This window comes from Fringilla coelebs (genome assembly GCF_963513975.1).
Source record: "Fringilla coelebs genome assembly, chromosome: 3".
In the NCBI taxonomy this organism is placed as follows: Eukaryota; Metazoa; Chordata; class Aves; order Passeriformes; family Fringillidae; genus Fringilla; species Fringilla coelebs.
In genome coordinates this window covers 37307110-37330163 of record NC_140030.1, presented here as the reverse complement: position 1 = coordinate 37330163, position 23054 = coordinate 37307110, and the positions used below count along the sequence as shown (strand labels likewise).

The 23054-nt window shown below is 42.1% G+C and overlaps 1 protein-coding gene across 1 annotated transcript in view; it reads left to right on the top strand.

Annotated features, from left to right (window-relative positions):
* Positions 1-14891: 14891 nt before the first annotated feature.
* BACH2 (BTB domain and CNC homolog 2) overlaps positions 14892-23054 on the top strand; it is a gene marked incomplete at its 5' end in the record, with an annotated part of 43446 nt that continues 35283 nt past the window's right edge. Inside the window, one exon of the mRNA XM_084203036.1 lies at positions 14892-15134. Coding sequence (XP_084059162.1) covers positions 14892-15134 — 243 coding nt within the window. The remainder of the gene's footprint in view (positions 15135-23054) is intronic.

Sequence of the window (23054 nt, the reverse complement as noted above, 5' to 3'; positions counted from 1 at the left end):
TGCATATTTTTAAGAGATAGTAATTAAACATTGTGCATATGTGTGTGCATGTATATAGATATATGTATATATGTGGGGATATATATGTACATATAGATGTATGGTTATATATAAATATATATACACACATATATAACTGTAGGCACATGCACGTATGTGTGTGCTTTTAAGACGCTATATGTGAGAAGGGTCTGCTGTGATGGAATAGCATCATGCCATTCATAATCCAGTGGTGGCTGTCCTGTATTTCATCAAGCAACAGGTATTTATTTAAAGCATTTTAACATTCCCTTGGGCATATAACCAAACTGTGTCTTACTCGCACTTTAAATTCTTGAGGTAATGGCATGAATCTGTGGATAGACTTACCTGATCTTGACCCCTGATAAGTGTGAATTAACTGAGCCTACAAGACTCCAATCGTCTTAATGGCAAAATCTTCATTTAGTCTGATAGCTCAAAATTGTCTCTTCCTTTCCTGAAGCTATGTCTCTATGTGGTCAAGTTTGTCTAAAAAGATTGGATTGGGTCTTGCATAATAATGTTTGCATTCTTATGACAGTCTAAGAAACAAAGTTCATTGATTTAGTTAGAAAGACCTGTAGAGTGATTTTCTAATTAATTTATTTTTTTATTGCAGTCTGCAATATAGGTTAGGTACATTTAGGATAGGCAGAAGTTGAGGGGGAAGAAGTAAGAAAAAAGCATGCTTGTTTTTACATTGTGGACTGTTCTCTTTTACATGAGACAAACTCCCTGGCAAGCACTAGAGTTTGCCATGTAGGCTGGTCTCCGTTTTAGCACAAAAATTGCTGTAGGGGTTTGCAGGCACGGAGAAGTATTGATTGTTTCCTAGCACGCTGTTTGTATTACATATTTCAGTTAATAATTTGTAATGCTTTCAGATTAGTTTCGTTTGAAGTACTGATCAATGAGCTTTATAGATCTCCCGCTTTATACATAAACATGCCAATCTCCAGTGGAGCATAAGAGTTTTATTTTATCCTGGATTGTTTATACTATATAATTATTAATCTGTAGTTTAATCGCCTTGTCCTCATGCTTTTGTGGCTTGATCCCTCTTGTTGCAAGGGATCTCAAATCTAATTAAAGGGCATAGATTAATGGCACTCAACACCTTCAGTGCTGGAATGTGTCGGCTACGTCCTGTTGTATGAAGATCTCCTGATGCTATGTGTGCAGCAGAAACAGGGCTGGCTGCCTTGTGTCTTGCAATTTCACTCTATGAAATTTCACTCTATGAAGTCTTATTTTGAACCATAATAGGTTTTCCAGACTTGAGGTGCACAGAGTCACAGTTTTCTTGCTGTGATGTTCTCTCAGACAGTTGCTGGAAAACCACTACCGAAGTGTTTCAGCTGAGGGGGAAAGAAAAAGAAAAATAAAGCTTGAAATTATGTTTTGATTTCCCAACCTTCGGGTTGGTTTTTGAGCTCTTCTAAAGCTCTGGTGCCCTCATGCTGTGGAGCAAAATCAGGAGATCTCAGCTGGAGAGTGGGCTGGGGGGGACACTGCAGCCGTTGCTGAAAATACATCTGGCCAACAAGAAATTTTGCCAAGGGAAGCCCAGGGCGCCTAGTGGCTTCTGCTGAATTCTTCCTCAAAAGTCAGGTTTCTAAAAAACCAGGGGGACCTGTGCTCTGCTTGCTCCATCATCTGTGTTTGGTGTGGTGTTGCAAACTGCTTGGCTGGGATTTTGCAGACCAGTGATGGTCAGCCAGTTCTGCTTGGGAAGCAGGAATCTCCTAGCTGCTACCCTCATCTTCACCCTCGTGAGCTCAGGGGTCAGGTTACACAATGGCACCTTCAGTTTGTTTAAAGCAAGGAAATTATGCACAAAAGCTGTTAAAAGAATATAAGGTTGTCAAGTCAAGTGAGAAATGTTATAACATCGCCTGCTCAGCCTTCAATTGAATCCTGCGTGCATGCAAATTTGACAGTCTTTAATTGCATGTCTCCAAGATCTGTGGAGAATATAGCTTCTCAATTCATATCAGAAAAATCATACAGACTTTTTTCTTCTCTGAAAAAAAGAAAAAAACATTATCTCTTAAAGATTGTCCAGACTGTAGGTATGGGTGTACATTCATCAGCCAGGCAAAGCTTCCATGGGTCACAGCTGCCCAAAACACAGCCCCGAGCAAGCCTGCCATGGTCCTGAAGGTAGTGTGGCAGTGGTGATTGCCACTGTGCAGACAAGGACCTCACTAATTCCTTTTGTGTTGTCCTGAGATATGGTACAGCCAAGGTGTCCTAGAGTGCCTGTCCCCTTGTGAAGGGAGAGGAAAGGGAGAATTAGCAGCAGGTGGCACTCACCATGCCGCTGAGGGTGGACAAGGCTTGGGATTTTGTGGGTTTCCGAGCTAAGGTCTGCAGAGACCATGGGGAATGTCTGGTTTTGGTGGCCACTTCTCTACCAACATTACATTCCCCTTGAAGGCAAATGAGCAGACGGGGGCTGTAAATAACCATAGAGGGAGAGAGCGACAGCAGTGAATACCCAACCACATAAACCAGCTTTACGTACATCTGGTGTAACTCTAAACCAGTATAGGTAAGTCTAAACCATTAGGATTGCACAAGAATCGCTTTGTTTGACATTTTATTAGCCAGGTTTCTAGCGTTATGGGAGGGGCACTGGAGAGAATGGTACATGAGCAGGAATCCAAAAGATTTTCTGTTGGAGTGGTGCTCTTAGAAATGGACTGGAAAATACATGTTTGTGACCTGTTGCATGAGAAAATGAAGCAAGAAGGGAAGCAATTTTTCAGACAGTACTATTTGTGGACACTCTTAAATAACATGAATCATGGGGTCTCAAATCCCATATAGTGACCTTGTGCAATCAGAGTACATCATCTACTAGGAGACTATGAATTTATGCATGCGCTGTACTCAGAATTGGAAAAGATGTTTTCCAAAGTTAGAATCTGTTGTGTTGGCATAACATTGCATTTAAAGTAAAAAGCGTTGAACGCACTGGGAATTGTTGAAGAATATTCTGCCAGCTCTCAAAATTAGGATTTTACACTGCCATCAATAACAAAAAAGTTACTCTAATGAGAAGCCATTCTGGTTAAATGAAGAAATACAAGTAGTGATAAAACATTTATTAGTTTAATACCCAAAAAGGGAAAATAGAAAAGGCAGAAGTGTTCCCCACGTGTTTTTTGTGTTTAAAACTGTGGAAGAGGATGTGTCCATCCTGTACAGTAATATGGAAAGAAGAGAAAGTTCGCTGCAACAAATGAGGATCTAGGAGGCAAGAGTGGTCGAAATTAAACATTCTCATATCCTACTAACTTTTACATCCAGGAATTTTAAAGGAAGTAGCTGAAAAGCTCTGTTAAGTGGCTGGTAATTTATAATAAATCTCGGGAAATGGGAAATTCCAGAAAATTGGAGGGCTGCCAACTGTATTTCCGATATTTCACAAAGATAAAAGGGATGTCCCGGAGAACTGATGGCTGGTTTAGCTTGACGTCAGTCCAGGGTGAAATAGTGGAACAGCTATTTCAGAATCTGTCAAGAGAGAACTTGGAGGTTAAAGGTACAGATAATTCCAGTAACAGTTGAAGAGAGAGCCTGTCAAAAAAAAACTCACTGGCTTTCTTTGCTCTGTCAGGATTGCACGTCTGTGTGATAAAAGCAGCTGTTGATTTGCCTTTAGGAGGCCAGAGTAGGTGGTCCTTTCTGCCTTTCGGGTTTGTGAACCATATAAGGAATGCCCAGAGATTAAAACTCCCATGACAGAGTTTCAAACAGAAATAATCAAGCCACTCTGTTTCCCTGGGATAAAGCGTGGCTTAGTTTTGGGTTTGGGGTGTTAATCTCCTATTTGATTTGATTTGATTTGATGGCTTTTGCAGCTTTAAGTGTGCTTGAGTACATTGTAGTTCTGTGGGGGTAAAGAAAAAGACAAGCTTTTCATGAAGCTTCAAAAAGCTTCATGAAAAGCTCCACAAATAATGCAAGTATTCTCAAACAAAGATAAAATCCAAGTTCTTCTTATAGCAGTCTTTGTAGCTACAATCCCTCATTCTTTACCATGTCAAAGAAGATTTCATAAGCTCCTCTGGATCTTACAGGAGAAGGAAAGCTTGTATTTGCTTTCTGCTGGTTTTGCAGTCCCATAAGAAACTACAGATCCAGGTACAATGTTGGCTTTACATACCCTCAGAAGGAGTACCCAAATACGTCAGATCTTTGCTTTTTCTCTGGGTTCCTTCAGATTGCAGTTGCAAGTGTCCATTTTTGTCTCACATCCTCTCCTTACCTTGGCTGTAGTCTGGCAGGTGTTGGCAGCAGAATTGATTGCTTTCCGTGCACCTTTCTCTGTGGGAAGATTTATTGCCTACAACAGGAAAGGCAGTCAAGTTCCAGAATCAGGGCCAGTCAATGGATAAAGGGACTTCAAGTAGGCAACTAGGTAGATGTCAGACTCTGAGAATAGTGGGAAAGCTTGCAACTCCTGCTTAAACCTTCTGATAAGAAAATGGCAATTCTCAGATCTTTGCAGGATCAAAACCACAGTCACAATCCCTTGGTGTAATCCAGGTATCCCCTTAGCACTTGCTCTGAGTTTCTAAATAGTCATTGCAGTGATCTTCTGATCAATATAAAAACATGAGAAAATAGGTTTTTTGCATATATTGATAGTACTTCCAAGATTCAGATGTGTAAATCTGTGGATCCTAATGCAGTAGTCACTAGAATATATTTATTTGTTTAGTTACTTCGTTATAGATTAGTCAAAAATCTATAGTCTAGCCATAAAGAAACATTTTTTCATTCCATTTTCAAAGGAGAATGCTATAGTTGGTATCCCTTTGGTTGTGGAAACCTCTGCACAGACAGTGGCCCACTCTCAGGAGAAGGCAGCACCTGTATTCTTTCCCGAGAGCAGAAGGTGCAAAGTTAACACCCTAGGCAAGTCTGTCCCAAATTTAACCCAGTGACCTACTGCATGCGTCCCTGCTCTTCACACGTTGATCACTACAGACACATTCCAAAGGACATGCCAGTTTGTGTCCCAAGGAAGGAGGAAGGATGTTTTGACCACCTGCTAACTTGCAGCAAAGATGAAAAGCTTGCATTTTAGGGGGTAAAACAAAGAGAGCAGATTTTTCCCATAGTAGCTATGCAGTATGACAGGAGAAAATGGGATTGGGTTGCTTTCACAGCCTCTGCAATTTGTGTAGTCAAAGGTGTTCGCAGTGGTTTTGGCCATAGCCTCTCAAGCAGATAGCACTGCTCCCACTGGTTCTGCAGATAGGCTGGAAAAGCAGTAATTAGTGCATCTTAGTGAAGAAAAAAAAATTTTTGAGAGAGAACTTTCCTGTTTGCTTATTTGTGGATTTTTTTTTTGTGATTGTTTTTTGATTTTTAATTTTTTCTTTTTTAAAAAAATGAAAACAATGCTCATTTTGTAGCAACCAAAATTTAAAGTACAGAGCTTCAGGACTGAATTCCACTGGAGCTTTAAACTTGAGAATAGAACATAAAGGGAATTAATAACTTTTATACAAATAACTTGTTAGCATAATCTTTGACATTCAAAGGCTGCTGAAAGGTGCTGCAGAGTGCTGTCGTTCATAATTCGTAGTTTCCAAACTTTGGTGGCATTAGGCAATACCAGGTGTGCCTTTGCTGTCATAGTCATATTAGCAAAAGAGATGTCAAATACAGAGGCACCTTCTTTACCATCCTGAGATATTGTGGTACTGGCAAGTGACCAGGATATTTGACAAACCATTTGTACTTCTGCAATTCCATCATTTCAGAGGGCATTTCTGCAGTGTGAGTTATACATACAGGCACACATATGCCCATACCAGTACACATAAGTTACTTAAAGGTTTAGGAAAAAGGGGCAAGCCATAACACTGTATCACTCCTCAAGCAAAACCCCCAAATACTCATTTATAGCAAGAAAAGCAGTGGGGCTTTGCCAGAATTTCCAGCCCCTGTTTGTGTGGAGACCTTAAAGTTTTTCAGAGAGTTTACGAAGCTGGAAGGCAAAATAAAAATAAACTACTGTTTCATTTTTCCCTTTCAGATTCTATAATCTGGCAATCCAGCTCACCCAAGAATAATCCAAAAGGTTATGTCTTTTACCAAGGTCCTGAAACCATTGACTACTTCAGAAGAACATAATGTGTTGTTTGTTGTGCTTGGTGGTTTCCTGGCAGTGTTTCAGTGTTGGGCATTCCCCATTCTGCTTTGAATAAGCTATTTTGAGTAGCAGACTTAGTTCCAGTCCCCTTCACCGTGGCCAGCTACTGTAAAGAGCAATGTGAAAGCTTCGAGAGGAGATTTTACCAGGAAAGCGTTCTGTGATACTTACTTTCCACGTTCAAATATGTCAGTTAAGTAGCTTCTGAGAAATAAGGATAGCCGATGGGTTTTGTGTTGTTCCTCCTGTTTTCCTGCCTGATCTTTGTGGAAGATGTCCCTGCCCACAGCAGGGGAATTGGAACTAGATGATTTTTAAGGTCCCTTCCAACCCAAACCATTCCATGAATCTGTCTTCCCCCACACATCTTCCATGCCTCTTTCCTGAGGGCATCATCAGTTTATTTACAGAACATTGAAAATTCATGTTAAACTAAGCCTGACTCACTCAGTGTATGAAAATTAGTAGTATAATTATATAATTTTTACTGAGTCATAAAAACATTCATGTGTATACTTTGCCTACTAGGCCTATATAGAATGTATAGGTCAATGCATGTACTGTGTGTAAACATAATTTGTATGCTAACTGAAGTCCCTAAAGAATGTGAGCTCTCATTACCTTGTTCATCTGTGTTACTCTCTCAAGAAACAATAGCAACACAACCCTCTGAAGCCGAGAAATAGGTTTTATCACTATATGGAACATAAATCTGTTTGGACTCGTCAAAGCAACCTCCACTGGGAATCCCTGACTCCTTATGGTACCAATCTCTGAACAACCTGAAGCACAATTTCTTTAGAGTAGACACCTGGGGTTTAAATAAGCATTCATCATGGAGACTACAGGCGTCCTGACAGTACTCTAAAAAGAAAAAAAGGATTCAGTGTAGGCATGAAGCTGTGGTACACTTTTGCTTGTGTGTGCATTCTACCAATAGCAAAACCATAGTGAATAAAAATGCTACAGATTAAAGTAATATTCAGCAATTCTGTTTAAAGGTCTGCAGGATCAGAGTCCCTCTTTTGGGGTTTTTGGGGGTTTTTTTGTTGGTTTTTTTTTGTTGGGTTTGGTTGGTTTTTTTGCACAGTATCTTTCTAGTTGTGCTGTAGGGTCTAAGTCCAGTATAAGAAAAGCAGTGAGTGACTTTGCAGTGGGACTTAATTCCAACATCAAAGCCTCTGCACTGTGATGACAAATGAGCTGTTCAAAACTAGCCATTCCACAGTCTGCAGGACACTTCCCTGTTCCTGTCAGTTTAGCTAAGGAAGGAGTATCCAGTATTCTCATCTCCATTTGGAATCCATGTAAGGCTTGCCGTACAGGATGGGACTCGTGGCTCAGCCCTGCAGCCGGCTCAGGCACTGATGCTTCTGCTCACTGCCTGTGGTGTAACTCCTGGGGGACTCAGTTTGCGTTCCTTGAACCACTTGCAGCTGTTCAGCAATTCCAAGGGTGCTCCCTGGGCTGTGGACATTCAATGTGTTGGAGCCATGGGGCCTCCTCGGCAACAAGAATTCTTGCCTTTAGGAGATGTGAGCCAACATCTGCAGGGCCCTGTTGTGTGCCCAGCCAGCCCTGCCTGTCTAGAAGACCCATGGTTAAATTCTCCCTGGATTTCTTAGCTGCTCCCCTTCCCACTCACAGTCCAGTAGTGAAGGTCCTTCTTCAAGGCACTATGGTCAGGAGCACCAGCCATCACTCTCAGGAGCAACACATCTGCAGCTGCTGGCTGGGAATGCTCTGCAGTGTCTTTTTCAGTTGTCCATGTCCATTCTGCTTTACAGCAGAAGCTACTTGATCAATGTAAGAAGTTCAGCTCTTAAGACAATCTTGCTAATGGCCCTGGCACCCACAGTATGTTGGCAGGAGGAAGTCCATGTAGCCTGGCGGCCCGCAAGTCTATTTTCAATTATCTGGGGTGCTCAGAGAAGAAGACATTAATATTGCTAAGGATGACATAGCAAATTACTACTGCTCCCTAACCTTTTTAAATTGCTAACACTGTTGTAATCTGTAATTACAGAAATCAGTGTGAGAATTGTGGCACAGTATAATTATCTTTCCTGATACTTTATTGCTGTATGAATTATTAATCAAAATCAGTCTTGTGTAGTATTTGTGGCAACTAAGAAGAATAATCTATAATTAAATTTCGTTGTTTCTATTTTTGTGCTGGTGTTTTATGATGTTGTAATTGATAATTAATTGGTTAAAAATTCACACAGTTCTTGGGAGTTTCATATGACTATGACTGCTCAGTATTCAGCATTTATTAATTGAATAATGGGCTCACTGAAGAGACCTTTGTATATAGTCTGCTGTCATTACAATGAGCTCTCAAAAATGGTGAATTAATCATTAGGCCTTTCAATAGTTTCTTTTTAAAGGAAAGCAGTGACAATATAATCATATCCTTTGTTGTTATAGCTATAATTGAGAGATCGTAAGAACCAATTATAAGCATGGTCATTTTAGGAGCTCTGAAGTGTCAGTTATTGATAACTTTCTTTAAAAACAAAGTGTTGATTACACAGAATGAGTCTTTTCATAGAAAAAATATTAGGAGATGGGGAAGGAAGCCTGGAAAATTATTTTCCTCCCACTTGCCACTTAAAAACAGTGCATGTTTATCCCTAAAAACTGTCAAGTCTGATGTGCTTCTGCTGCCAATTGTCAGAAGTACAAGCTGCTCTCAACTTTTTTTCATTATTTTATCATCATTCTCCCCATTTTTTTTCTGAGTACTTTTTGCTAAATTGTTAGGAGGGAAAAAAAACCAGAAAATGTCAGAACAAAAGAGCATTTTTTTACATTTTCTACCTGAATCTCGTTGAACAGAAATACTGTGAGACATTTATGTGCAAATCTGTAATGCAGACTTCGGCTACTGCTGACCAAAGAGCCTTAGATGTGTTCAAGCTGGCCACTTGAAACTGCTCCTAAGATTCTTTCTTCTGCTGTTAATGGAGCTGATTGAGAGAATGTGAACTGGAACTAAAAATACTCTCAGTTCAGCATTGATCCTCTCTTAACACAATAAGGAGAAAGTTGGGAGTCACCTTGCATAGCTGGACATAAAATGTGATCTCCAGATTATGCTTCCAAGAAAAACCTGTGTCTCATTTTACACCAGGTCAGGTGCTGCAATTCCTAAATAAGGAATCACAGTGTTATCTGTTGGCTTCTGTATTAAAATGTAGCATTACAGGCATAATGAGGAGAAACTGATAAACCTTTTTAGACCTTTGCAGTGAAGTTGTTGGGAGTCCTTTGTGCACTGTTATAGATGTGATGTCCTGTTTATATCGCTTAGGGTACAAGGAGGGGGATGAGGTGATACCTTTAGGTCCCTCTTTTCCCCCATCCTTGCTGGGGGTTTGCCATGGACAGACTACAGAGACGCTTCTCCTGCAGTTTATACACCTTTCATGAGCTGCATTTAGCATTGTATGGCTTCTCATGTCCTAAACCAGCTGCTCTGCTGGAGCCATTGGGAGTGGGAGTTCCAGGTGTCAGTGACACCCACCACATGTAATCTTTGGTCAGATGTTCTCTACTGCTTGCCTTCAAGAACTTGGTCCCACACGACTTCAGTTCCGTTTGAGAAAGGGGAGCGCCGGGCAGCGTGTCCGTTGCTGTCTCCCACAGCTGGGACACGGGATGCGGAGGTCTAGGAAGGAGTGGATTTGGGGTTTTGCAGTGCTGAGTAGGTCAGGAAGGATGGATGACACAAGGAGGTTTGTTGTTGGACAGTGGAATATTGTCTGTGGAATGTTGGACAGTGGAATATACATGCTGCAGCATGTAAATATTTGTCCCATGTAAACTTGTACTCTCGCTAATGCGGCTCTAGATATTTTTATTAGGAGTAACTAATCCTTTTACATATGGAGTGAATTCTTTGCCCAGTAATGTTCACCAGTGGTCAGTTGTACATATGCCTTATTGCAGTGACTGTGAAATCTCTCAAGGAAAAACTAAACAACCATCCTGCTATGAGGATGGGGTACTATTTTGGTTCATTTCAGTGCTCAGGTATCACAGCCTCTCCAGGCAACTCGTTCCTCTGTTTTTCCTTAGGTTCAGTCTAAACCTCTGTTGTTTCAAATTGTTCCCAGTGTCTGGCTCAATCATGTCATTGACCTTGCAGGAGGAGTGTCAGGCTGCTGTGTGGACCCTGTATGTACATCCAGGCAGTCTGCTACCCTAGAATTACGTGTGCCCAACCTTGCTGTAGCTCCAGAGAGCAGAGAAGCTTGGGCACGTTGAACAGCATGACCACAGCCAGATGTAAGCCAGTTTCTGGAGAAATTTTACTGTTAACATGCCGAATGCCCTGCATTCCTCCTCTGTTGAATACAGTTTATCCTAGGTGATTTCCAGTCTGATGCAACTTATGGCTTATGGCAACTGAGTTTCTCTAACAGCCATTTCTAAAGGTTTTGTCCAAGAATTTCTGTAAGTCAACACTAATTACATGTACCAGTGTTCCTCGCTGCTAATTTGACACACTTCAGGAATCCTAATAGAGCCCATCAGAGACATGACTTCCCGTTGCAGAAGCCATGCTGCTTTTTCACGATGATAATTTGCCTGGTTAAGTGCTCCGTAGCTCTGCCATGATAGAGATTTACCTTTTCACATAATTAGCCCAGGTCTGATGCAGGACTTTCTGGTGTGTCTTGATAAGATTTTCTCTCCCCCCCATGTTTCCCTTTAAAAGCAGACACCACATTGCCTGTGCTCCAGTCTTGTGAAGCAGGAGCTGGTTTTTGTGATAGGTAATGTATTTTTGGTAGCAGCTCAGTCAACGTGTTTATGAGTTCCTGGAGAGTTTTGGATGAGCGCCAGCCAGTACAGACAATGTGCTGCAAACCAGAGTGATTTGGATGTTCCATGAGCAACATTTTTGGTCTCCTGAGGTTTTGTATGCTGCCGCCATGCTGCCCCTGCAGAAGGGTTTGGTGGGATCTTCCACCCATCACCATGGAAGGAACTTGTAAGCAACCTTTCATTTCGCTTCACTGCAGTTGCTGGCCTTTACCAGCAACTTTTTTGGCTTGGTTTCAATGGTGCTTTCCTTGCCCACAATAGTTCATGCCAGTTTCTGGAAACTTTTGTTTCAGAGAGGCTTTTTCTGGCAGCATGGTGACCTATATGCAAACAAATGCACAGCATGTTCTTTTGAGCCAGAGAAAGGCTTGCTAAGACATTCCCTTTTCGGTTTGAAGAAATACGAAGTGTGTAGCAATGATTTCCATGAATAAGGTTCTGCAAACTCAGCATAATACTGAATTCAGCAAAAAATGATGCAGTTTGAATTAACACTGTGTAAAAGGCTTGCAGCCCAGCTTGCCTCAGAGTTCAGAGATAATACCAGATCCCTGGGTCTTTTTATTCCAAGGATAGAGGAAAAAAAAGAGTTGAATTCTTCTAATTTTCGTGCTATTACATGCCAAAGTCCTGCAGTGACCTTTTCTCTTTGCCCTCTAAACCCTTTCCCTGTGAAAATGAACAATGTGCTTCCCAGTGAAGGGTTTCACCATCCTGCACCTTTCCTGCAGGATAAAGCCCTCTTGGAGAGGAAACACCTCACGTCTGGAGGTCATGTGGTCGATGGCAGATCGTGGAAGAGGAAGGACTGTAAATCACTGGTGTTGAAACATTAAAAGCTGATAAATAGGTGGTCCTGAGCCGTAGCCCAGCCCCGGTTTCCCTGTGCGCAATGCAGGGCTCAGGGCTCTTCCTAGAGCGGTCAGGGGCACGGCCGGGGGAAGTCTGTGGAAGGCTGAGGTCACAGCTGCCAGACAGGGCATCCATGCGGATTCTCAGTGGCTGTGGGAAGGTGAATGGCATGGATCCACCTTCAGGAAGCCCCTGGAGTCACAGCAGTAGCCTTGGCAAAGTATGATGATATAAGCAGCAGGGTGGAGGTCCTTCCTGGGAGCGCAGGTGCAGTTTACAGCCCCAGCACCTCAGGATTGCACCCGTCAGGTTTCCTAGCTGAGAAGACAGGCTTGCTTACCAGTGGGGAAATACACCATGATATTTTCAGCCCTTCACAGCACATGCAGCAATTTTTTTTAAAAAATAGACTTGATGAGAGCTGTAGTTAAAAAGTGAGAAATTACTAATTAGTAACCAAGTAATTCAGGGTTTGATTCACACAAATTGCACTATTACTGTAAGAGAGGATTGCAATTTCAGGCTAGCTGGGTTTTGGTGGGTTTTTTCTAAGGCACTGAAAATATAATTGATGTTCTGTTCATTATCTGCCAGGTGTCGGGTTTCTTGTCCTTTTTTTCATCATCTGAGATATTACAGGCATAAGACCTGCCTGGAAAATAAAGGGGGAAAAAGCTTACTGCTTTCCCCTTTGCATTGTCATTTGCAACTCTCAGGTTTTCCCACTAGATTGTTCTTGTAAACTCTTTCATTTCATAGCACGCAAGAGTGACCACTTAGAACATCATTATAGTGCTATCGCTAGCATCAGAGTTTAGTTATACAGAAAGCTGTGAGTGAGATGAGCTAAGTGTCATTTTCTCTTATACCTTGGTGGAGTGCTAATAACATGATTGCTGTCAATTCTTCTCATTAGTCTCAATTTATACAGAGATTATTTTTTTTTCCCCATTTCTGGTTAAGAAATCCAGCTGGTATAACTCACCCCCTGAAGTGTCTCCCTCCCCTGCCTGTACGCAGATCAATTAGCAGCTATGTATCTGCTCTCTACATGTTAAGTTGTTTCAGGGCTAATCTGTGTTGGTTGGTTGTGGGTTTTTTTCTGTTCATGTAAGCATTTCAGCTGAATGCTCAAAAGTGTAGCATGAGTCAGCATAAAGATTGAAAATACCAGTAAAAGAGAATCTGTAAGCATTCCATTAAGACTTCCAGTAATATTACAGTTTTGTGCTGTTGGCAAAAATACCTATTCTGTACAGAGTCATCATAGCCTGGCCTAAAAATACTCATATAAAGGCGAGGAGATGAAGTCACCATTGAGAAGTTTAGTCAATATAAGTAACAAGTGTATCCTCTCAAATCCATTCTTGTCTAGATGATTAGTGTCTTTCAAATGGCACTGTAGGAAAATGGTAACCTACTTTGAACTCACAGCAAGAGAAATAGTTTGAAGTCATGTTGTGTCTAGTGATGTGTCTGTATATTGCACTAGCAAAGGAGAATGCTGCAACAATCCACATTAAAAAGTAGCAGAGGAGGAATTTTGCTTTTACTTGATACGGTAGTCAGATATTTACAGTGCAGCAGTACTGTACCAAAATACTATCATCTTACCGTTAGCCCTTGATGCCTCTGAATTTTACCTCTCAGAAAGCAAGTTGTTGTTCTCAATAAGGAAAAATAATTCCTTTTAAATGTTGCAGGTTTGTGCATTTGCACAACTTTCCCTCCAGCAGCAGGTAGAGTAATACATACTTTAATAATCTTTTTCCCCATGTAAGCCTGAAAAGGAGCAGGTTTGGTTTGGGATACATAGTCTGTTTATTTACAGGCTTTTACACCTTCCTACTCAAACTTGAAATGGGAAAATAATGCAAAAAGGATTCTGTCTAGTGCTGGGGAAGATGTTTTTGGTAAATTAATAACTTCAGTGTGTCAAGTGCGAAGGGGGTTCATGCAGTGTAGGGTATTGAAGGGAGCTGTTTCCCTCCACCTTCACCACTGCAAATCCAGTCTCCATGTTCAGAGGCTTTGCCAGTTCTACATGTGTCAGAAACTGCAGAACATCAGGCAGAGAATTTCCCTGACTCAGGCAGTAGCAATGGGTGTGTAATGGGTGTCTGACATCATTCCAACCTCTGCTCTTCAGTCAGAAGGGGGAGACCTGCAGGCAGGAGTAGCCTCAGCACCCATAGGCTGCCTGGGGCTGCACATCCATTCAGGTGAAGGGATTTTCTGGATCCACGGGTCTGGAATTTGGGAAGATCTACTCTTCTGTAAATGGCATTAAGCCGCTGATGAAGGCACGTTGCTTTAGCCATACATGGAAACAGATTTCTTCTGGAGCTGCTAAATATCCTTCTCTCCCTCTTAAGGCTTAAAATTCTGATGGAGAAAGTAGGTTGCTGTAGTTAGTGGCTTGTCTTTGTCAGGTACAGTTCCACCTTGCCTGTTATTTGAGCTGAGGTCTTCAGTGTGACTGTGTAGTGCTGCCTGTCTGCTGGAGAGTAGACCTGGGGGTTTGAGGGGGTTTCCCTTTGATCTGAAAATATCAGAAGCAAGCACCAAGCCCTTTTTTTCACCATTAGAAAACCCAACAGTCACTCTGGCTTTTTTTTGCTAAAATCTTCTAAAATTTCCCATGTCCCCATGTTATTGCCATTACTGAATTGGAAATTGGAGATGCATAGTAGGTGGTTGAAGAAAAGCACTTTTCAGTCTGTCTAAACCCTATTTTGGTTTTGAGGGGGGAAGTTGGTGGGGCAAGTAGGTAATCCAAGCATGACAGTGTGAAATCCAGTGGCATCAAACCAGTATCAATCATGGCATCTACCTTTCCCTAGGAACTTTACTGGATTTAAGCATTAACGGGCTGCTTGGTTGGGGTCTTGAGGCATCCAGATACTGGGCTGAATCTCACCGTAGCATATTCACCCAGGGACCGTGCTGCTCCTCACCACCTTGTTTGTGCTTTCTTCTCCCTTGTCCCCTGCAGGGTGTGAACGGCATGTCTGTGGATGAGAAGACTGACTCCCCCATGTATGTGTATGAGTCAACGGTGCACTGTACCAATATTCTCCTCTGCTTAAATGACCAGCGCAAGCAGGACATTCTCTGTGACGTGACGCTGATCGTGGAGGGGAAGGAGTTCCGCGCCCACCGGGCTGTGCTGGCTGCCTGCAGCGAGTACTTCTTGCAGGCCTTGGTTGGGCAGACGGAAAATGACCTGGTGGTCAGCCTGCCGGAAGAGGTACAGTGTGTCACCGTGCCCCCAGCGCGCCCCTTCCTCCCGCCCGGGTCTGCTGGGGTGGCCAGAGGGAGGGTGGCACAGGTGTCGGTGGCTGGCCCAGCACGGCTCAGGATGTGCTTTTTGTGTTTGGGTGGGTTGCAGATCACTGAAGGATGGACATGTTCACACCATGCCAGCCTTCTGATGGAGGCAAAGCTTTGAGATGCTTCGGCTCGCCTTCGTCACTGCTGCTGAAGGAATTGTACCCAAACATTTCATTACCGTAGCCTTGTTCAGAGCAGTAGTAGGACCCTTATATTCCTCTGCTCTTCTAGACAGGAAATTTGAAAGGAGTGATGTGACAGCTACATGGCAGGTTATTGTTGAAAAATCATTTGAGCTGTCATGTTGTTGGGAGTTTCATTGCTGTCCACCCCTGTCTGGCAGCTCATATCTTTATTCCATTTCTTTCCCCTTTCCTGCTCCTCATTCAGTCTGCCCTCCTCAGAGCTCCCCTCATAAAGAGTTTGGGATTTAACCGTGTTTTCCCCCAAGAAACCATGAACTCAGTCTGTCAGAAAGCAGAGGTTTTGTCATGCAGCATAGCTCCCACAGCAGGAAGCCCAGGGACGTAGAAAACACATACCTCACTGGAAAGTTTACTTTATTTTATCACAGAATCTCACTGGCTGGCTTCCACCCCCACTGTAATTTCCTCACAGCCGTAGAGCTGTGACGGCACACCTACTGTCGGGCACGCTGGTGGCTTTGCTGCCCACAGAGGGGAGGTGCATGCCTGATGGCCAGGGCTGCCACCACTGCTGCCCTGGCACTGCCTGCCCGGTGTCTCCAGCTGGGAAAGGTGGCATGAGGAGGGTGACAATGTACCCAGAACGCGGCACAGCAGTCGCTCAGTGGGAAGGTGCTCTGGCACATGGGAGGTTTTTCACCATCATTTGCTTAACGCCCTTGAGGAGGCATGGTCTGTTTTTAAATGATGACAGGTCCCAAAATGTCACACATCATTTTCCCCCCTCTGCTTTAGCTCTCCAGAGACTTCAGCAGCATTGTAATGTTGTCACAGCACAAGTTGGAGAGCATTAGAAGTAGGTCACTGGCTGTGACTTCATGAGTCCTGACACTGAGTATTACTCATGAAGACATTCAAACCAGACATTTTGCATAGGAGTTTAGAGGACCCACTAGGATGCACACTTTGATTCTACAGTGTCCACTAATAATTTCCAGTGGAAGAATCAAGTCTCAGTCAGTTGCATGGCTTTCTTGCCACAAAGCAAGGGTAGGAGCAGAGAAGTGACAAAGCATGCCCGAGGGTGCAGAAGTGTGAAATTGCAGTGCTCTTCTATGAAGTCTTAGTGAACCTCTGTGTATAATTCAGATCCTGTTACACAAAGAAAAGTAATTGACATTCAAATAAGCATGTAGAAGAGTGACTGAGATGTTCAGAAGAATGAGCCTGGCCTAAAGGAGGAAAGGAAAGGACCATGGCAGGCTCACTGCTGGTGTGACAACTGAGATGTGCTGCAGCTCTAGTTAGGCAGAGGAGCTGAAACAGCTGAGAGGAGGAATTTCTCTTTCATGCCAAAAGACACTATTGGCTCAAGCACTGATTGGTTTCAACAGGCTTTCAGTAAAAGTAGATTGGATATTAGAAGATTTCTAATTCCAGCAGCAGTGAGGTGCTGAGCTGCAGGCCAGTGGAGGGGTCGTGATGCGCTTGCACTTAGTCACCCAGTCCTATGTTAATATGGCACTAAAAATTTAAAATACAAAGGTTTTTCTTTCTGTGTGTTTTATATGAGATGCTATCTAAGAAAAAAATCATCCAGTTCAACCAGAAGTCACTTCTATTTAAGTGAATCCTCTTCAAATAAGTGATGTATTAGTTTTACATTTTAGAATGTATCTCAATCAAAAAAAATTTTTGTGACTTAGGTTTACAGTGGCTGCTCTTACGCTTCCAGTGAAGCTTGTGGAGTTGCAGAAGTAGTGAACCTAGTTCTTAAGGTTTCTCCAAGAACTTTGAAATTGTCATGCCTTACCCAAGACCAACACTGCTGCTTTGCTACATGCAGAGCACAAGGGCTCTGACTCTCTCATCCTGGAAAAGAATTCTCTTGTCCTATTAAAAGAGATAATGACAGTTACCAATATTTACTTGTACAGATATTTTATTTTCCACATGCAAATTAATTGCTGCTAAACGCATTGAATCTTAGTTTTCTTGGTGGCTACTTTTCTGGAATAGCTGTGTGTGAGGCGGTCAGCTAAATCATTTCCTCACAGAAGCCAGTCACTTGGGATGAGGAGAGCAGCCTGATGCACCTCCCTATTTCTCAGTTACTCCTTGGTTAAGATGCACATCCCTGCTTCTGGTGCTGGGCGCTTTGGTAGGTGCCTGTGCAGAGATACGGGAAGTGCCTCCAACAGCATCGGAGCTCCCTGCAAGAGGAACTGAAACACTCCTGGTTTTCAAAAGCTGATAAGGCAGAGGAAACACCATCTTAGTTATATGGCATTTAAAGAAGTCAGCAGGGTCATCTTTGGTTCACAAGCTAAGGACGCTTCCCAAGGCTGCTGTTTTCAGTCTGTGGTCTGCAGAACTCCGGCAGCAGTGAATCATTTCCTAAGGTACCTGTGAAAAATGACTTATTCTGTCATGTAGGGGGTTATTCCTCCAGTGGAAAAATTTCAAACAAAAGTTGAATGTGAATATCCTGAACAACTTCTTTTTTCATGCTTAGAGACAATTTATGTTGGTGTATAATATAGAAAAACAGATACTGAAAACAATTTTTAAATGCAGTCTTCACTGTTCAAAACTTCTCCAAAGGTAACAATTGCTCATAAATTTACAGAGCTATTTTTAAGTCAACCACACAAACACTGTATTTTAAATCTGAGCATAGTTTGAAAACTGCTGAAGTACATTGTGGAGAAAGGGCATTGTTGTTACTATTATTTGTCAAAGGTTTGATGTTGGAGCTGAATAAAGCTTTATATATATAAAGCTTTTACGTTGGTGTGAGGAAGCCTAACATCAAAGAAAAGAACTTACTTCTGATTATTCAATGCAGTAAATCTGCCTCTGAAGTTTAAACTGCAAAGTTTTTTTTACTTCATAGCATGTTGGGGTCATTTTGTTAATCTGGCATCCAGACATTGTTAACTGTTGTCTAGCTAAACAGGGAACAGATGTTTTTCACATTATTTCTTGTTTATATCCAGTTTCAAGCAAGAGCAGTCTTTACAATACACCAGTCATTTCAGTAGGGAGACATTGTGCACACAGAGAACTGGGACTAGTTGGATTTAGAGTGTTTTAAACCACTGAAAAACCTTGTGTTAGACATTTCAGGTTAGTTCAAGCATGTCTTAACAGGCCTCAGTTCAAACCTTTCCTTAATCAACTTAAACAAAGTCAGTATGGAGCTAATTCTGCACTGATTGAAGAGTTTCCATAAACCCTTTTGTGCTGGCCGTGGTAATTTGATTTTGTACCACACCTTTTGTTAAGGCAACATGTTTCAGTGTGTGGACAAGCTGCCCAGAACAGCTGCATAATAGCAAGAGCTCAGATGTGGCTGTGCTGTGTGAGCTATCAGCCCTCGGAGCAAGTTAGAGAAATTGAGTGTTTCAGCTGCCTACAGCTAATAAAAGAGGGCCCCATTAGCTCTTAACTTCTATGCTTTTTTCTTCATTTTCCGTTTTGCCAAACAACTGGAACCTTGCCTGCTTTTACCCAGGGTGTTTTTCAGCAATTAATGCAGTTTTCCTCTAGCAGGTGCTGTTAAATGCAACCCAGAATTAGTACTTTCAAAGAACTGAGTTTGAAGCTGTAAAGTTGGTTATTCACTCCATACCCCTAACGGTTGTTTTGTTTTATTTAATCACAAAAACTGGTCTTCCTTCCTCTAACAAGGCACTTAATTAAGTTTTTAATTTATGATAAGAAGTTAAATGGCACTTATGAGGTTTTTTTAATGGTTTCCACTTCCCATCCAGATTACAAAAAAAGGTGTGATGGAGAGAGACACGGCTGTCAGCCAGGGGTATTGTAGGTCATGCCAATATTAGCTGGCAGCAGGCCGTTATCCAATTAACATTGCTTCATCACTGCAAGTAATAGCTCTCGAGTAGATGATTGAGTCATTCATGCTGTAGTGGTACTCAACTTTACTTGAGAAGGAGCCAGTGCTTCATCAAATGGGTTTTTTATTTGCTATTATTATCTGGCTAGCTCTGCTAATGGAAGTGCACAGCAAGTCTGGATGGGCAAGGTGAAAGCTGGGCACTGGGTAAGGGAGCATCTTCTGTGCAAACATCTTATTCACTTTTGCGAGCTGCAGGTGCGATTAAATGGCGAAAAGACAGAAATAGGAACAGCAACAAGTAAAACTCCTCAGTGGCATTCGATTCCTACAGGTTAGAAATAGAGATTCTCAACGTTGCTTGCATTTTTTTTGATTTGGGAAATTACACTTGAAAGAAATTTTCACCATCCCTGAGAGCACCAAATGCCTTCCTCTCAAATGAAGGTAAACAAAGGTTTTCTGAAACAGCAGACCAAGTTTTCTTTAGCACTGTCTGATACCAGCCTTTGTGTTCTTTTAGAAACTTGCTTCCCCAGTAGGTTGGTTAGTTTTACCTGTGGCCCTCAAATTACTTGAATCTGTTTCAGAGTTGTGACCTTTTTTAGTGCAATGAGCTGCCTGCTGGGAATGTTTTCTTCCAAAAGGATTAAACTGATGTATCCGTGGTGTCCAAGTCTTCCAAGGCACAAAAGGAAGCAGCATCTCTTTTAGGATGAGGTTGTGGGATTTATCCACACAACTCTTTCCTTCGCTGTTAAGAGAATGATATTCAAAGTAGATGTAAAGGCTGAATTCCTCCACATTCTCTCTCCTTCACTGCTGCAAAACCTGCCTTTTCCCCACAGGGTCTAGTCCTGTGAAATTTGTCATCTGCTTCTTCGGCTGGCGTGGGTTAACTCCCTCACACGGTTGGTTAAGCTTTGCAGGGAGAAAGGCAGGACAGGACCCCGGATTTGGGATTCAGGGCTGGCAAAAGCTGAGTGTGTTGGAAGGCAAAGGCATGCAGCAGCACTCTGGGTGGGACTGAGCCAGGCATCTAACATTAGCATGGCTCGTAGCTGACAGGGAGGAGAAATACTGGCAGCTGCTAACCATCCATGCCAACCTGCCAGCCTGAGGGAAAAATGCTGGGAATTAGCCAAGGAGAGATGATTGTGATGAGGAGAAAATCAAAGGGAGGATGCAGGAGGTCAACTATTAAATACCCTGCTGGCTAAAGGCACTTACTATTCCTTTTTATCTCTCTAGAAATAAACAGTGTTCTCTTACTTTGTCTTTTTCCTTTCTTTGTATTCTTTGTATGTATAAATGTAATATCTTTGAAGGGTGTAGGGACTGAGCTGGGAGTGCTCTATGCAGGAGCATAGAGTGAAAAAGGTGATAAATGTGGAAAAGAGGAGCAAGAGGGCAAGAAGTTTATTTCCCAGCTGGAGGGATGTTTAACACAGTAGGGAACAACAAAAGACCCTTTTTTGTTGGCACCCTGGAGATCTATTAGAAGTAGCTAAGTTAGCTCTTAGAGAATGGGAAGCAGTAATGTGGCTTTCTCTTTACATGACTGTATTGGCCATTGATGTTCCTCACAGATTGCAGCACTGGCCAAAATTATTTCTGCTTTGGCTCAGGAGGTGGCAAGCACCTGAAAGCCATTATTCCCTTCATCTCTAGAGCTTTCTGTAGTGGAAAAGGGTTACCTCCATCAGGCTTCAAACTCACTTATGCTTCAACCTTACCTCAGTAATGCCACTTTAATCAGTTCGTATGGATAGAAGGTTGGGCCTTTGGTTTGCTAAATTCCTCCCATGGAATGTGTTATTTTTCATGCTGCCCCACAATGCTGACACTGACCATGCAGAGGGATGGCTGGAGGCTGCAGCTCTGTACTGAGAGTAAAACTGAGCATTTGGGTACTCTTTGAAGTCTGACATGACAGACTCTAATTCAGGAGAAACGATGAAACACAATTGGCTGATGTTTCATGTGTGTTGCTTATGTAGCACAGTACAAGGTGCAAACGATGTACTTTGTTTCTAGCAGGTGAGCAATAAAACAGAAATGAGATCTTCAAGATGCGATATGAAATTCCATCCGTGTATCACTGCAAAAGCTTCTAGCATTGCTTGATTTTTCATGCCTCAAGTGTGATGAAGAAACTAGCCACATACTTTTCATTCTGCATAGTGCAACTTCCATTATTTTCTGATGAAGGCTGTCTTGCTATTCATAACATTCTCTGATCTTTTCAGGTGGAGGAAAGCAAAATACATCTATGTTATGGTGAGAGCTTAGGCTTCAAAAAGCAAAACAGAAGTCATGTATATATGCATGTTAAGTAGAGAAAATCTTGCAATAGCTCCTTTCCCTCCCTTCGGCAGTAGCTGTACAATTTATTTATGTATTCAAGTAAGCATATGAAGGAAGGGGACTGGGAGATGAATGCGCAGAACAAAATTCACCATTGCAATAACTGCACTCAATTTTTTTGCCCCTGTTAGACTCCTGCCTGCCAGTACTGTTCAGTTGGGCTGATTGACTGTGATTGCACTTGCTAGTGAAAAGGCAGTTTGCAGTGTGGAAACTTTCTTGGTCAAATATAATAAACATGGTCTAAAATGTAAAAGATAGCTTGAATAGTAAGTCCTATGTTAAGGGCACGAGAAGAAGCAATAAGAATGTGTAACAGGAGGTGGGTTGGTTTTGTTTGTTTGTTTGTTTGGCTTCTTTGGTTTTGCTTGCTGTGTTCAAATATATATGAATGAAAATGAGATGGCTGAGCCATGACTGTGCCTCAGCTCTGAGCACTCTGGCCCTGCAGAATGAAAGATTTCTCCCTCTCCACCCCCTCCACTTACAATTCTCTTACCTTTGCTTTATCTCTTATATAAAAACCCCTTTCAATTTCTTTAAGGACTCAGACCAGGTATCTGCTCTTTTAGAGTCCAGAAATTCCGGCTGGGCATTTGACTAAACAGATAGGTAAGGTCCAGTGAAGACACCTGTCAGCTTCACAGCATCAAACTCCACAACCTGTAAGGTACTTTCTGATTACAGTACCAAGTTTTGTTTTCCAGACCCCCCAAAAATAAGATTTTAATCTTCATACAGCACTTTCTGACAAGGATTCCCTGGTGAATATTGTCAGACTGACTGTTTTTCTCAGCTACTAATGAAATTGAGCCTCTTATGGGTTGGAATATGCTATGTATTCAAATTATGCATTGCAGCAGTCAACAAACATTAAGCCTAGGAAGTATGGCTCAATTTGGAAGTGAAGTATGGGTTTTAGGTGAGCAGAAGGCAATTGGATTGTACTAGGATTTGGGAATGAGATGCTTTTTGTGAATTTTACAGGGTTGGGTTTTTTTAGAGGAAGAGTAGACACAAACATTCTGTTAAATTTGATGCAAGCTCTGAAGAGCAAAATGGCTGGTTTATTCCAGGACTTTTTGTGCTGTAATGAATTTTCATCTGTCCCATTTTGACAAGAGACAGCCAGCAAACACCTCTGAGTCCCAGTGCAGTCTAACACTACTAAAAGCTTTGTCCTTGGTACTTTATTTACTTTAATAAAATAAATAAATAGGAGCAGCTGTAGCTGGTCAAACTACAGATCTAGGCCAGGCTTGGTTTGTTTAAAAAAATGAATTTTAATTTCTCTGAAAGCGCTTGAGAGGAGGTTTGTGTGGCTGTTTAAAGACTTAAATGAAAAGAAAGTATCAGGCACCTCCCTAGGAAGCGTGTTGTAAATTACTGGGGAAAGATATCAAGAGAAGCCACTGGCAATTGTTTTGAAGTCAGATTAAAATAAGATGAAAAATTTGGCATG